We start from the raw sequence: 15,837 nt of genomic DNA on the forward strand, positions 1-15,837 counted from the left end.
AGGACAGTGTCACACCCTGCACAGGACAGTGTCACACTGCACAGGACAGTGTCACCCTGCACAGGACAGTGTCACACTGCACAGGATGTCACACCCTGCACAGGACAGTGTCACCCTGCACAGGACAGTGTCACACCCTGCTCAGCACAGGCACAGCTCCCAGGCTGGAGGAGGAACTAAAGCAAGCCTGGCCCCTGCTGGCCCCAGCTCGGCTCCTGCTGCCCAAGCACCACAAACTGGGGCTGAACACCTTCATCAGCACGCCACAGACTCACTGCAAGAGCTGCTTCAAACATTAGCCACTAATGAGTCAACAATTACAGAATTCTGCGTTAATTATTAAAATTTTACACCTAAAAACAAATAGAAAGAAATGCTGCTTCTCCTTTTTTTTTTTTTCTTTTTCCAACAGTACTTTTATTTATTTATTTTAAAGCAGGTGATTATTTTTTCTTCTGCTCCAGAGCCTTGATTCACTTCCTGCAGGTGTCCTGCTGCTTCTTGGGGGGGGATTTCACTAATGCAGGAAGACATTTGCCAGAAAACATCTGTTGGAGAAGGATATTGAACACCGAAACTGCAGTCAGAGGGTTATTTTGGATAACAGGAGGATGTCGTTCACACAGCACAGGATGTCTGAGGGCTTATGAAGTGTCTGAGCACACAATGATGTGACTCCAGCAAAATGCTCAGCAATCTGTGTGTATTTTACAGGATCACACCAGGATTGTGTCTGCACACACAGCTGGAATAGTAAACTCCAGCTTTCCACAGGATTCATTTCACCAGGCTGTATTTTCTGGTTTGCACTCATTAGTCCCCTCCTAATTTTCTAAAAACTATCCTCGCTCTATAATAAAAATAACCCCTCACTGTGCCCTCTGCATCACACCCTGAAGAGGAAATCTCATCTAAGAACAATAATACACTAAAAATCCGAGGTTTTTGTGGTTTCCTCACTCAGAATTCAGGATTAAAGATTTATTTTCAGAGGAAGTATTGAAGCTGTAATGTTTATTAATTATTCTGGACATTTATCTCAGCATATCTGAAAGAAAAAGTGCTTTTTGAAAATGCTCTGAAATGACACGTAAGTAGGAATTCAAACACTCTACACCTCCACAAGCAAGGAATGAAGCCAGGTCTCTAAAACTGCAATTTCAAATTTCAAACATAGGAAAAGTCTGTGCAAAAAGAAACCACAGAGCTCCTTTAGGAAATAAAAAAATGAAGTCTTGGTAAAAGGGCAAAATTTTAAAAAAATTGTTCAGTCAGAGAAAATACAGAGATAAAGCTGACTTTAAATGCTCACATTCTGTAACCAGAAACTGGGGGAAATCAACCCTCTGGTGACTCAGCAGGAATCTGAGAGGATATTACAGATCCTGGAGGATGTCACAAACCAGAACTTTGTTAAACAGAACTGAAACACGTAAAGAAATTGGCTGAACTATTTTTACACACTATCACCAGAGGAAAACACTGCACAAAGGCTGTTCTGTGCTGCAGGTTCTCCTCACAGACTGGAAATGAAGTAGAATCGTGGGCAATTTGCAGTTTCTAATAAAAGGGAAGCGCATTTGGAAACCCAAGGCTCGGTTTTCAAATCTCAACAATTTAATGACCCCCAATTTAAAGCTGGGGTTGGTTTGGTTTCTTTGACTGTCCCAGCTGCAATTGCCTCTGTCTGGGGAAATGGAGTGTTATTATGATATTTCTAAAGGGAGAATCATGTTGCATTCCCCAGCTGGGAAGCAACCTATTCCAGGATTTCCTTCCCCTCGGGGAGGGACAGTTAATGCCAGGCCATTATCTGCTGTGAGCAGGAAATTATGCTACAAGCCTTCAGCTACTTAAGCCTCCTCCTTTAAAGTCCCATTAGAGCAGCCAGGCTGAGGCTCAGCACTGAAGCAAAAGACTCCCAGGCACTCGGGTTTTTGCAAGATTTTCAGCTCAGGTGTGTGGAAGAGGTCTGAGGAGAGCAAAGGTGTGCAAGGGTGTCACTTCTTCAGGAACCTGGCAGCAATTTCAAACAGCACAATTCAGACAAATTGCTTGTTCTGGGACACAAGCCAAAGGCACTGCCCCTCTAACAGCATTTTGTGACCTCTCCTCGGGTTTGGGACACACCACGTGTTTCAGGCATGTGATTTATTCTCAAAGACACATTTGCCCAATACACTGCAGTGCCAAGGGGCACAGGTTTTGTTCTCTCAGTATCTAGGCACGGAATCAAAAGAATATCCAATTCCTCACTGCATAAACTCAGGGAGAAATGTCCAGTGTTCCTCTGCCTCCCACCAGGTCAGTCTGGGCTCTGCAGACTCAGGGGTTGGGTAGGGGATACCAAGAAACAACTGCTCCCTGCTTCCCTGAGTTCTAAAAATACTCAAGCAATGGAAAGTGTAGCATAGAAAAGTCACTAAATAGAGTTAAAATCAAAGCAGAATAAATTCAGGAAAGCAGAAAATTTACCTTTAGTAAATAAAGAGAACTCTGGTTCTGGGGAGAGTGGAAAACGTATCTGGCATCTTCCTAACCTTTGCATAATTAATAAATCCTCTGAGAAACAGCAGAAAACCTGCAGGGGAGAGACACATTTGTCCAGTTAACACAGGTGTTGCTTCTTCAAGGAGAGGGAGCAGCTGAACTCCTGCCACCACTACAGAAGGACCTTGTCACTGCACAGATCCACAGCAGCTGATCACACAGAGTAATTATTTCTGGTAGCAATAACACCTCATCTTTCCACTTCAGGTAACTTCAAAAACAAACTTTGCTTGGGCAATCATAAAACTTTTGACTCCAAAGAAGATCCTGTCACTCCCAAAGAAGGAAAAAGAAAATGAAATGAGGAAGGCAACAATCCACTCTTCCATTTAGGATGCAAGAGCAGACACAACATCAGTTGCAAGCATTATTCTCTTCTTGACTTCTGGATGCTGCCACCAAGAATTGGCAACAGAAAGACAGTGTTTACATGTGCCTTTAAACCCTGAATGTGCTCAGTCAGAGGAGCATGAGGCTCACATTTCATCTTTACATCTACACACACGTATTTAACAGGCAGGAATGTTCACAAAATTATGACTTTACAGAGCTTTTAAGCATCTTTACCCCCCTCCCCAGACACTCACCTAGTACAAGGAAGACCCACCAAAGCCAGTACTGGCCATCGAAGTAGCCAGGAAAATAGGTGGAGAACTGAAAAACAGCAAAAAAATACAGCTTAGAGCACATGGAAATTTGTGAACCAAAATCTATTCCCAGCAATTTTAGCAGTAACCAGATCAGGGCTGCACACAAGAGATCTGATGGAATGCTGCATTTCACCAGCTGCAGGAATGAGTTTCCTCCACAAACTGTCACTGACAGTTTTTCTGCACCAGCTCTAACAAGGGGAATGGGACAGACTCAACACCCAGCTATCAACTCTGGCAATCAGTGGGGCACAAGGACACTCCTGGCAAATATTCCTGGTTTAAATTGTGTTCTGGATGCTTACAAAGCACAGCTGCAGTTTCTGAAAGGGCAGAGCAGGCTTGCAGCACATTCATTACACATTCAGGTTGGATGGTGTAACAGTTGGGAAAGAAATCCCACATCTGTGGAACCCATTGACAAGATACCCAATTGGGAAAATTACTGCTATTAAATGAAGGGTACCAACACTGTGAGAGCACTGAAGTTCACAGTTTCAGTATAAATACAGTATCATTCCTCTGGGTTTGTTCTACTCAAGTTTAAAACCTAATAAAAGATAAATCTATTATTGTAAATCAAACCCAGAAATAATGTCACCTCTTTTTGCCACCTCTCTTAATCCAGCAAATAGTTCTTAACACCTCTGTACCACGATGACCAAAAAACTGTCAACAGAAAAGTGAAGAGATGCTGCATTTACAAATTAGAATTCCCAGCCCCAAAAGACAGGGTAGGAAGTGACAGTTCTGACATTAATGCTCTCTACTTCTACTTACAGTCAACAAGCTGCTTTGCTTGAAATTCATCTTTCAGCCAGGAATGTCTGTGCACCATCATTTCACAGGCTCCATATAAAGATTTCCTGATGGAAATATTTTCTCCCAATCCCTCCAAGAAATATAAGAGCCAAAAAACTTAGAGCAGGACGGCGGCTTGCTCCGGGTCCCTGCTCCTGTGCCGCAGGGAGGCTGCACCAGAGGGCACCCACGGCCTTCTCCCACTGCTGCTCCAGCCCTTGCTCCTCCCCATGTCCCTGTTTCCCTCTCCTCCCCAGCTATCCTGCGTTTTAGAGAATTTCCTTATTTCCAGAGGAGAGCCAAAGGCACAGCAGGCTGCAGAGCCGAAGCAGGGCTGGCTTTGCCTGGGTTAATGTTTTCCCAGGATTTTCCATTGCTGCTGCTCAGCACAAATGCACACTCTGATCCAGGCCACACTGTCAGACACACTCAGAATGAATCCCAGAATCCCAGACTGGGTTGGGTTGGAAAGGATCCTACAGCTCCTCTCTTTTGGCACAGACAGGGACACCTTCCACTATCCCAGGAATCCCTGTCCAGCTTAGACTTGGACAATTCCAGGGATGGAGCATTACCAAAGCATATCTGGATGTACAATCTTTCCTTTCTTTTACTACAATTGTAATTCCAGTATATAAACAGGATGTAATTATGAAAAAGCTCTTTTCTTAGTGAATAAGTAGCTCAAGAAATATTTCATTATTTAAAAAAAAAACCTAGATTCATCACTAACTTCAGTATGACATAAAAACCTGCTAGGGAAAAAGAGTATCAGTGTCTGTGGATGTGCTTTTGCACCACACAACTCACCCTGACAATAAGGATCCACTTAATAAGAGACAGACCAAATCCAGAAATGGCCCCATATCGTCCTGCAGCTGAAGTAGTCAGACAGAAAGACAGGAAAAATCCAATCCAGTTGAAGAGGAATGCCACTGAAAAACAGGAGAAAAGCAGCAGGTGGAGACACCTTTACATTCCAAGGAAAAAAACCATAAACCCCTTGGCACACAGGTTTTTCCTGGTGCTACATAAACATAAATGGGACCCAAAGTATTTTGGGTGACTGCTTGGAAAAAAACTTCATTCCTTCAGGTACTTACTGAAGAAAGTCAGCATGAAGATGCCATCGTTTCCTATCCTCAGCTGGTCAGTGTCATCAAAGTCATCCCGTGTCACAAAGTCATCATCCTGCAAAGCACAGGGAGGCAGCACATGGGGGACTGAGGTCAGCCCAGGCCACACAGCAACCCCACTTCATGGTGTGACTCTTCAAAAAAAGGGCTGGAATCCTAAATCTCAAAAGGCTACAAATGCAAGCACGAGAAAATTCCCATTTCTCATCCTGAAATGGTGCAGGGCATGGAATGTTATCTATAGAATAGGAAATGTATCTTTATTTTTAACATAGTCAAGCATGTTCTTGTTCTCACTGTGAAGAATTCTTCAACTCATCAAAAAATTATCATCTCAGCAAGGAATGTGGCTTCTGTGAAGAAGTGTTATGAGCAGTGGACTTCTAATGCTAGCAGGGGTGGAGGGAATGGCTGAACAAGAGACAATGTTGAAAAGACAAAAAGAAATAATTCTGACAGAATGGTTTTATCGTGCTTGTATCAGCTACACTGACCTCCAAAAAAGCCAACTAAGTAAGCAGCAGGAGTATCAAGGGTAGATATGCCAGACAGCTGAAGAATTAATCCTAAATCTTTTTGAAAAATGAAAAAAAAAACCAACAAACACCCCAGTGTCAGAGCACAGGGATACAGTACAGCCCCTCTGTCAGCTTGCCAAGCTAATCTGGCTAGCACATGCTGGCATTGCTGAGATGTCTGACATCATCACAGTGCTCAGAGGAAAATTAAAAAGAAAAAAGCCACAGGACTCTCAGGAGTGTGGAACATCACCACTCCAGAAAGCTTCAAAAACACAAAAAGCCCAACACAAACTTTAAAAGTCAAGGGAGATGATGGGCAGGAGTTAAAGCTGAAATTGGACCCAGCAGTGCAGGGACAGCCAGGGACACTCACCCTGCCAGGCACCAAGGGAATGGTGGCCTCAGCCTTGGTCCTCTCGGCCTCGTCGTAGCTGGGCAGAGTGGTGGCCACGTTGTAGGACGGCGGCTTCGGGAACCCTGACTCATCCTTGTAGTCAAAATAAGCTGCACAAAAACAGTTACACAGGAGGGAACTCAGCACTTGCTTAAGAACACCGTGCTGGGAATGAGCAGTGCTCCAGGTGACCTCCAATGAGCCCCATTCCCCACCCTTCCATCCATCCCAGAGCAGAAAGTGAAAAGCACAGGAGCACCTTCTCTGATAGCCAGCAACCCACAGAACACTCCCTGAACATGTCTGGCTGCACTTCTGCTTAAAACAACACCACATGCTGTGCCTCTGCTGACTTGGATACTCACACACAGTCACGTTTCCAGATCCAAGTGGTTATTAAAGTTATTAGTGACAGGAGAGAAGGATGATTCAAAGTCCCATCCTTATGACCAAGTGCTTAGGAAGTACTTTTTGGAAAGTACAGGAAAAGTGAATTCTTTAAACCCTTTTAAGTAACCAATCCTTTAAGGAAGGGGCACATCATCATCCAAATGCCAGATAATGAGAGGGGAACCACAAACCCTCACAGCACTTTGATTTTGAACTGTCTTCAATTTACTGAGAACACTGCGAACTGTAACTTGAACACCCCTAGATGGGATGACATCAGATGAACGCAGCCAAATTGCATCTCCTAAACCACAAGTACCAACGAACAGGCTGTGTGGATCAATCCTGATCCCCGCAGCTTGGGAAGGTGCTGCAGTGCCAGCCGTGGATGAGGAGAGCAGTCAGTGGCAGCAGACAAGCCCAGCCCTCTGCCCGGTGTGAGTACCTGTGTTCTCTGCAGAAATGCTGCTGTAGGGCGGAGGGGCATCGCTCACCACCGGCACGGCCTCGCCCGGCTCCTCTTCGTTCTGCAGCTGAACAGAACCACACACCAGGGTTAGGGGGGGTTCTCAGAGCTCTGACATCACCCCCACAGCTTTAATTGCACACAACAGACTCTTCTGGAAGGAGACTGCTCTGCAGCACCACGGGACACAGAGCAGCTGCTCAGCCTCCCTCTGAAGCATTCCCACTTGAAATGATCAATCTTCCATCTCAGTTTTAATGTTGTTTTTAAATCCTCTCCTCGCACACCCGGACTCCAGCGAAGCACAGCACACAGCTCCCCAGTACCTTTCCATTTCCCTGGCACTTCCTCAGCTCACATTGCTTAGGAGCTGCAGTTGCATCTGTTTTAGTCCAAGCAATGCTGTGAGATACCCAACAAAAGGCTCCATTGCTGCCTGTGCCTTTCCTAAGGAAGGTTTTTTCCATGGATACATTACATAATGATGCACAGAAGTATAAATGTTGCCATTTCCCTTCAACCTTTCACACTGCATGACTGAAAAGCAGCCGGTTTATTTTGTGCACTGTGCTTCCCACAGGCTCTGTATAAATAACCAGGAGCTATCACAGATCCAGCACCACTCACACGAGGCAGGTGTGCCATGGCAGCTTTGATCAGGGAGGCAGCAGGACCAGGCCAGAAAGGAGGTTAAAGCTGCCATCTCATGTTTCCCTTCCTTCCATTTTCCACCGCCTCAGCAGCAAAAGCTCCAAGGTGTTCTGCAGAACAGCTCACCTCAAAGAAGCACCTCAAGACCAAAGCACTGGGCTGAGCTGGAGGCACTGCTCTCCTTTGAAATCACCACTAAACAATGTCTCCTCCAGCCTTCCCTCCTGCAATCACACACAGTTGCTCCTGAAGCCATCCAGGATATTTTGCTTTTTTTCCTTTGGAGAGACATGTTGCCATTCTCCTTGAGCATTTAACACAGGGGGTGTAGGGCGTAGGGGGATGTTCTTATTTGTACATCTTATCAGGGGAAAATAAATCAGCTCACACTTCTAAATGCAGATCTGGGCTATCCAAGTGTTCTGTGGTTTGGAGTTTTACTCCTTTTGCTGCTTAACATCAAAGATTACAGAATGGTTTGGGCTGGAAGGGACCTTAAATCCCATTCCAGCCCCTGCCATAGGCAGGGACACCTTCTCTTGTCCCAGATTGCTCCAAGCCCTGTCCAGCCTGGCCTTGGACACTTCCAGGGATCCAGGGGCAGCCACAGCTGCTCTGTGCCAGTGAAAGTCTATAATCTATAGTCTGTTCCACATCACACTATATCCACATCCTCTGAGAAAGTCTTAACTGGGCTTAGCAGATGACAGTGAGTGGTTCTGCTGGCAGGTCCAATGGGTCAGCTGAGAGGGGGAAAAGGGAGGAAACAACACTGGGAAGCACCAGAACAAAATCTGCCAGTCCAGGTGCAGCAAAACAGCAGAGCACGACATCAACAGTGGTCAACAGATGACAACGGTCCTGCACTCCAGTTCCACGGCAGCTGAAGCCCACTCTGCTCCCCAGGAACATTTTCTAAACAGAATAGGTGGGGGGAAAAAGAAAAGCGTGCTGGTCAGCCCCAAGCTTTGTGGCTCAGAAGTCCTCACATGACAACACTGAGCCATTTCCTTGAAGAAGGAGAAATCAGTGATCCGGATGAAAATTTAATCCGTGTTCTGGCAGGAGCAGCTCCCAGCCCAGCTGTCAGCAGCACACATCCCCAGAGCCGCTCCCTGGCCAGATGTGAAGCAGAGCAAACAATGCTGGGGTGTGAGGCCCTGGGGGTGGAGGTGGCAGGACCTGCCTCACCTGCAGCTTTACGGAGCCCCAGGGCACTGGGCAGAGGCAGGAGGAGCTGCAGCAGCTCCCACCACAGCAAGGCACCTTCGTCTTCTCAAAGCCTTTCCAAGAAACAAAAATGCCTCATTTTATAAACCCCATGGAGCTCAGCATTAGAAGTGCAAACTAACTTGAGAAGTAATTGCCTATTAGAACATGCTTTAATTTTGTTTTAGAAAAACAGCATTACTCCAGAAATCCCAAACCATGCTGCACAGAGCATGAGGCACAATGGAAGGGACAGGAAAACACAGAACCAAACTGCTTGAGTCAATCTCTGCCCAGAGAAGCTGCCCCTGGATCCCTGGACATGGCAGGGGTAGAAAAAGATGATCTTTAAGGTCATAACCCAAAGCATTCTGTGATTCCATGATTCCCCCGGCTTTGTAGTTTATGAATTCTCAGAAAATGCTCCACCATGCTTGTTGTCAGTCTATCCATGAAAATTCAGTACTTCTTTTCTCCCTCTGCCTGTGCAGGACCTGGTCTATTAACAGGAGGAAAGGCCCTGTCACAGCTGGGACACTCTGGATTCCACCTGCCTTTTGTTACCTGCCCTCCAGGTGAGGGGGAGGCAGAAATTCAACCCCTCATGCCTGTAAGAAAGAAGGCAGGTAGAGACTGAGAGCACAGTCACCAGGAAGGGGGGAGGAAAGAACCACATGTGACAACACTGGAAGAAATGAAACAAAAGAGGACACAGATATTGAGTGGAATATTAACTCCTACCACTGGTTCTTCTTTCAATAGTAAAAAGGAATACATGTTCTTCCACTAATGTCATGTGGGAGAAAGCAGCTGAATTCACTGCTGCCTTCAAACATCCCAATTCAGGTAATGGATAATGACACAAAAAATGCAGCTACTTTCTGAAGTTGAGCTCGAGGCTGTAGGAGGTTACAGTTATAGAAAACATATTTTTCTTCTAATGGACAAGGTACACAAATGCCTTCCAGCCTTTTTAATGATTCCAGGCATCTAAAATTCAACTAAGTGCCTATTAGCAGAGCAGGGAGGTTCATGTGACAGGAAGAATGATTCATCAGGCCTCGCAGGGCCACACTGCTGCCCTGGCCCAGCCTGGCTCCCACCTGCCCTGCACAGCTCCAGGTATGGACTCGGCTCCCAGAGAATTCCCCCGAGGCTTCAGCACCCAGGGAACCTGGTTAAAAGCAGCATCTGACTTCAGTCTGTTCTGCTGAGGCTGTGGGATAATTCTTTCCTAGATTCACTGATGGATTTTAGCTTTTCAGGCAAGGTTCTGCTATTTGTGGAATTAAAAAATAAGGCAGTCTTTACAGGCATGCATGCAGTTATTAAAACAACAGTTTGGCTGGGATTTTTTCACCAGACTGCTAAACCAACAGAAAGCTGACTGATAGAACACCCAGGGATATTTATTTTCAAAAAAAACCCCAGCATCAGAAGCCTGGCACTGAGCTGACATCACCTCTGGTTGCCACTTGCCCTGACCAAGACCTGTCCCATGAAAATACACAGTACAGCAGCATAAAAGCTGAAATCTTCCAAGCTGTTTGGAAATATTTCCATGCAAACTTTGAAGAAAGCACTTCCAATAAATATATTGGTTAATTCTTCCAAATTTCCTAAACTCAGCATATGGGCTGCTGACATAGTTTTGAATCTTTATTTTTTAACTCCCCTTTGCCAAGTTCTGAGAATGGATGTAAATATTCTTTACACTAAATCAGCATTAGTACACTAAATCAGCATTACTATAGGCTTGGCCTTAGCAATAGATCACATATCATTACATATCTTCAGCCTTTTGGAAGTAAATTAAAGTCACTGCCAACTCTGAAAAGGAGAGTTATTTTTACTGACTTTTGCTTTACTTAATTAAACACACCCTGATTTAAAATCCTGACTTTTGCCCGAAGTTGTTGCAAATTCCTGTAACTTAACATCACCTTATTAATCAGCAGGAATAATGATAAGCTACCAGACAAGCCAACCCACACCCTTCAGCCCTCTCCCTGACAAGCAAATAACTGTTTTCTCCTGTAGGCTCTTCCAGCCCATTTCCCCGGAGCAGTGACAGCCCTGAGTGTCTCCTGCACTGGCACAGGTGTGTTGAGCATCTCTCAGGTGACACATCTGGCACCTGTGCTGAGCCAACCCTCCCTGGGGAGATGCTCCTGGCCGAGCCTCGTGCTGGGGAGCCAGCCCTGAGCAGAGCCCAGCCCTGGGAGGGACAGCCCTGCACGTGCCAGCCCCAGAATTCCTCCATGGAAAGGGGGCTCAGGCACTGGAACTGCCCAGGGAGGTTTGACTGCCCATCCCTGGAGGTGCCCAAGGAATTCCTGGAGGTGGCACTCAGTGCTCTGGGCTGGGGACAGGGTGGGGATGGGGCACAGCCTGGACTCGATGGGCTGGGAGGGGTTTTCCAACCTGAGTGACTTTGAGATTCTGAGAAACTCCTCCCTTTTAATAAAGGACTGAAAACTGTGCCTCCACTCCCAAAACCAACCTGTTCTTCCCCAGCTGGAGCAGCTCCCTGGCACCCAGGGAGCACCAAGAGGAACCACCAGCAGCGTCCAGCTGATGGCAACAACCCCATGAGCCACCAAAAGGCAAAACCACAAATCAAAACCTATTTTAGGTCCATAAAAAACAACCTGTGCTCCCGAGGGTGTTGTCCTCTGACTCACTGCAGCCAAGGGCCTGACACCACAGAGATGTCCTGGGAAACAAGTTGGTCTAATCCCCCTGTTTCTGTTCAAACAGGGAGTTAGGCTGGGCTGGACACACTGGAAACAAGAACTTGGGCCAGCACAAACCTGTGGCCACACATTGGCCTTAGTCTTGAGAGATCAAGGTCTTAATATGGAAAAAGTAGATTTTAATCTTGGATAGCTGTAAATAAATTTCCCACACTTAAAGCATAAGGCCTTCTCATAATATTTAGAATCAGATTAATATTTTTCTGGACTTTAGGCCATTACAGTAAGACTTCTAAACATTATAAAATAGCACATTTCTTAAATGGTCATATAAAGAAGGTTAAGTATCTTCAATGGAAAAAAATTCCCATTGTGCCACCATAGATCAAATCTGGATATTTCACAACAGGCAGGAACAGAATGATTGGATATCCCTCATTACTGAATTTTGCTCACTCGTCCCAATGACAAAGGATCAGAATTCACACACACACACAACTTTTGCTCCTTGCTTTCTGTATGGTTACTATGCCAAACCCAGAGAAAAAGGTTCCTCATCTCCTGGGAGCATTTAACAATCCAAAGCCCCCAGGGATTGTTCCTATAGCTGCTTCCCAATGGGGTTGAATTGAACTGAGCCCCACTGAATTTCAGTGATGAGAGAAAAGTTACTAAAAAAGCCCAGCTCAAGAGTTCAACACCATCCTGATGCCTGAGATAATATTGCATTTAAAAGTTTGCATGCAAAGCTATTTTCTCCTGCTACACAAGCTGTGAGATGACACTGCTGCTGTTTCCCTGCCTTTCCCACATCCTCTGAGTTTTAGGGACAGAATATATTTAAATTCTACAATAACTTTTCCACACAGAATCACTAAACCCTTGCAAACTTACCTGACAGGTACTGTTGCCTACAGAGGTGGACGTTTCAGAGGAAAATAACCAGATTTTAGTCACCTGAGCACAACCAAGGCTGAACATGGGGCAACTTCAGCACAACCTCAGAGCAGAGGCTGCACAAACAGTTTTACTCTGCAATTTTTCTAATTATACAGGGTTTATGTCAATGGCATCTCCTACTCTCCTTACAAATAAAATATATAAATAAATATGCAAACAACCTACCCTGCAACTTTTCTTACCATTCTTATCTTTAGCCAGCACATCTTGCACACTGCAAGGACCTCACTGAGGAAACATTCACTGACATTTCTGATTCTAATTGCTGACAGGAAAATATTTGGGATGTTCTCGTTTTTTAGTTTTAAGCTGTGTGCCCATTCCAGCTGAAAAATTAAACACAAGGTACACACAAGGCAGCAACTGATATCTGCCTCCCTGTTCCCTTCCAGCCTCCCCAGATATTAAAGAAGCATTGTGCTTCTTCATGGATTTAAATTCTATTCCCATTCTATCTCCAGCACTGCATTTCTTCTACAGTTTTCACAGAACAAAAAACAAACAAATGGAAAAATCTTTCTTCCTTATTTTTCCCATTGACACCTCCCTTTGTGGAATGATTCATGATCCATGTAAACCTTCAACAAGTGGAACAGGAAGACACAGCACTTAAAAAGGAATACGTCCTCATTATTTAACACTCCCACCATTTCCTAGGTGGGTTTACATTACTCATACACCTCACATATATTTTCGAATGCTCCAAGTGCAAAGCATGCCTGGAAAACACAGAGTGTAAATAAACCTGTTAAAGCTGGGCTATTTTTTCCAGAATGGAGGGTCATTTCTATTCCAAGGATGAAATACAGTTCTGCCAACTGAACCCTCAATCCAGGGTTATGCTGGAAAGGCTTTAAACCCCCTAATCCCAACAACATCCCTGTCTAACTTTCCCAAAGGCAGACTGAAATGACAGCAGCCTCTCAGTGGCCCTTTTTGGGGACACAGCAGTGCCTGGAATAACAGCACCAGGGCGGGCTGCAGCTCTCCTTCTTCCCAAACCTCTCCATTGCCACCTCCACAAGCGCAGCCCCAGCACGTGGCCTGCAGAGGAGGATCCAGATCCAGAGTCTGACCCTGTCCCAGCCCTGCTCCCCATGGAAGGGGTCAGGGAGGCTGAAATCCCTTCTCCAGAGTTTTAGTTTTATTTTACATGGAGCTGCACTTCCTCAGCACTGAGCTGAGACTCACATCACCCAAAGCCATCACTGCAGGCCACTTTTTAGCAGATTATCTAATGCCTGAACAAAGCCAGGGCTAGGAAGTTTGCTTTGGAAAATCAATCAGTGCACACCCCTTGCACACTGCCCACGATGTGAATGGACATGGGCTGGGAGCCTGCAGGGAAGAAAGAGGCTGCTGATGGAGCACAGCCCACATTCCCACCTTCCCACATCCCACCTGCAAGGCTGAGGAAGGGGTAGGAGAGGAAACACACAGGTCTCAAACTCGGGTATCGAGTTCTGTTGTGCTCGGTTCATGGTCACTAACTCTCACCTTTTTTTTTTTCCTGAAAATACAGGCACTTGAGGAATCCTACAAATATTGTACAGGTCCATAGTGCCCACTCCTCAGTGCTGCTTCCACACACACATGGATACATGGATACCCATACCAGAGTGAGAGTTATACATCCCTGGCACACTTGGACAGTCAAAATCACATCTACCAGTACAGGAACCACTTACCTACATAACCAACTCCATTAATGCATTACTCCATCACCCAAAAAGATCAAGCTTTAAAAATTCCTCCACTGACTTATAATCCAAAAATTTAAAGTATGAAATGAGCTGCTTGTGAATTTCTCCAGCTACCTCCACTGGGTCCTGTAGTCACCTGGAGCCCTTGCAATTATTGCTTCATTATCAGTCTGTCTTCTTTGGCATATGGTACATTCATTATTGTACATTTCACACACACACAGTAAGTTTCAAAATATGGGGGAAAACCAGACACTTTCAATGCTACAGAGACTCTCCCATTCTCTCATCTTCTCTTTATCTAAATCCCAACTGCATCTCCACAGATTGCGGGGTTTTTGAAGCAACACAAGAATTAGGGGCCAGTTAAGTGATAACACACTTCACAACAGGAATACCTGGGTTCTGGCAGAGGGCGAAGGAAGAGAAGCAATTTCTAAGCAGCTGCACAAAAGTAAATACATTTACATGTGAGAATCTGCCTCTCACTCCAGTTAAACCAGTGGCTCCACAGGCCTCCATTATGTGCTTGTCTTTAGCAGTGCAAATCCTCTGGCACAGCCCTGGCTCCCTAATCTCCGCAGGGCTCCGCAGATGAGTCTGCCCTGGGTCTGCCCGAGGTGTGAGCAGAAACAACACTGAGCTGGCAAACAACAGCTTTACACAGCCCTCTCACAGGAAAGCAGGAGTGTGTCCATCAGCCAGGTAACACCAGGCAGTGGGCTCCTTCAGCGATTCTGTCCCTCATCCCCACGGCTCTGGGCAATGGGACACGCTGCAGATCCCTTGGGAAAAGGCATTTGTAAAGACACTTGTTGGGGTCAACACCAGCAGCAGGACTCTGCCAGGAAAGGCGATTAGTGCAGAGCCCTGGTTATCTGTCCCTAGCAGGTCCCAGAACAACACAAAGAGATTTGTCATTGGAAGTGAGCACATCTGTTTTGCATTGAAAAAAAAGAAAAAAGAAAAAAGAAAAAAGAAAAAAGAAAAAAGAAAAAAGAAAAAAGAAAAAAGAAAAAAGAAAAAAGAAAAAAGAAAAAAGAAAAAAGAAAAAAGAAAAAAGAAAAAAGAAAAAAAAGCCTAAGTTTTACTTAACTTCCACAATTCCAGTATGTAAAACCACGGAGACCTGCAGCTGTCAGATGAGACAAGTATTCCATCCCATGGGAGGGTGGATCTCGAACTCTGCCGAGAGAGAGCCTACCCACGCTGGGAATGCTACCCAGGAAAAGTCACAACACAGCGATTTCTTGGGAGAGCCTCGGTTCAGCAGGAGCGAGCTGTCTGCTGTTTTGAGGGATTTCTCCATTACTCTAAGTAAAGAATTCTCCATGTCTGCTGTGAGAAAGGCGCCTGCCAGAACTGGGTCACACCGGGGGCCCAGCCGACACCCGGCCCTTGCCTTGGGGCCGGTACTGCAGACAAACGGGAGGCAGGAAGAGAAGAATGACCCGAATTCCCGAGAGAGCTCTTTAAGGCCAGCCCCTGGCCTAGGAGGACTTCAGAGGAGCCCACACGTAAAATATGGAAGAAAACTAACGGTAACCTCGGGGCGAGACCGTTCCCCGGCCCTGGGGGGGAAATGACCGGCGGGGTCAGCGCCCTGCGCCAAGGTCGCCCCGGGACTGGGTAAACACCGGCCCCGGACACACCCGGCCCCGGGACCGGGCAAACACCCGGCCCCAGGCCAGAGCAAACACCGGCCCCGGG

The 15,837-nt window shown here is 45.9% G+C and overlaps 1 protein-coding gene across 1 annotated transcript in view; it reads right to left on the reverse strand.

Moving 5' to 3' along the window:
- Positions 1 to 386: 386 nt before the first annotated feature.
- The window catches only part of NDFIP1 (Nedd4 family interacting protein 1), a 22,455-nt gene continuing 7,004 nt past the window's right edge, over positions 387 to 15,837 (reverse strand). The window contains exons 2-8 of the mRNA XM_015641474.1: positions 6,888 to 7,010; positions 6,032 to 6,162; positions 5,105 to 5,192; positions 4,812 to 4,936; positions 3,138 to 3,204; positions 2,476 to 2,581; positions 387 to 548 (exon numbers count right to left, since the gene is read on the reverse strand). Coding sequence (XP_015496960.1) covers positions 2,478 to 2,581; positions 3,138 to 3,204; positions 4,812 to 4,936; positions 5,105 to 5,192; positions 6,032 to 6,162; positions 6,888 to 7,010 — 638 coding nt within the window. The 3' untranslated portion in view covers positions 387 to 548; positions 2,476 to 2,477. The remainder of the gene's footprint in view (positions 549 to 2,475; positions 2,582 to 3,137; positions 3,205 to 4,811; positions 4,937 to 5,104; positions 5,193 to 6,031; positions 6,163 to 6,887; positions 7,011 to 15,837) is intronic.

The sequence above is a fragment of the Parus major genome, chromosome 13 (genome assembly GCF_001522545.3).
Source record: "Parus major isolate Abel chromosome 13, Parus_major1.1, whole genome shotgun sequence".
Lineage (NCBI taxonomy): Eukaryota > Metazoa > Chordata > Aves > Passeriformes > Paridae > Parus > Parus major.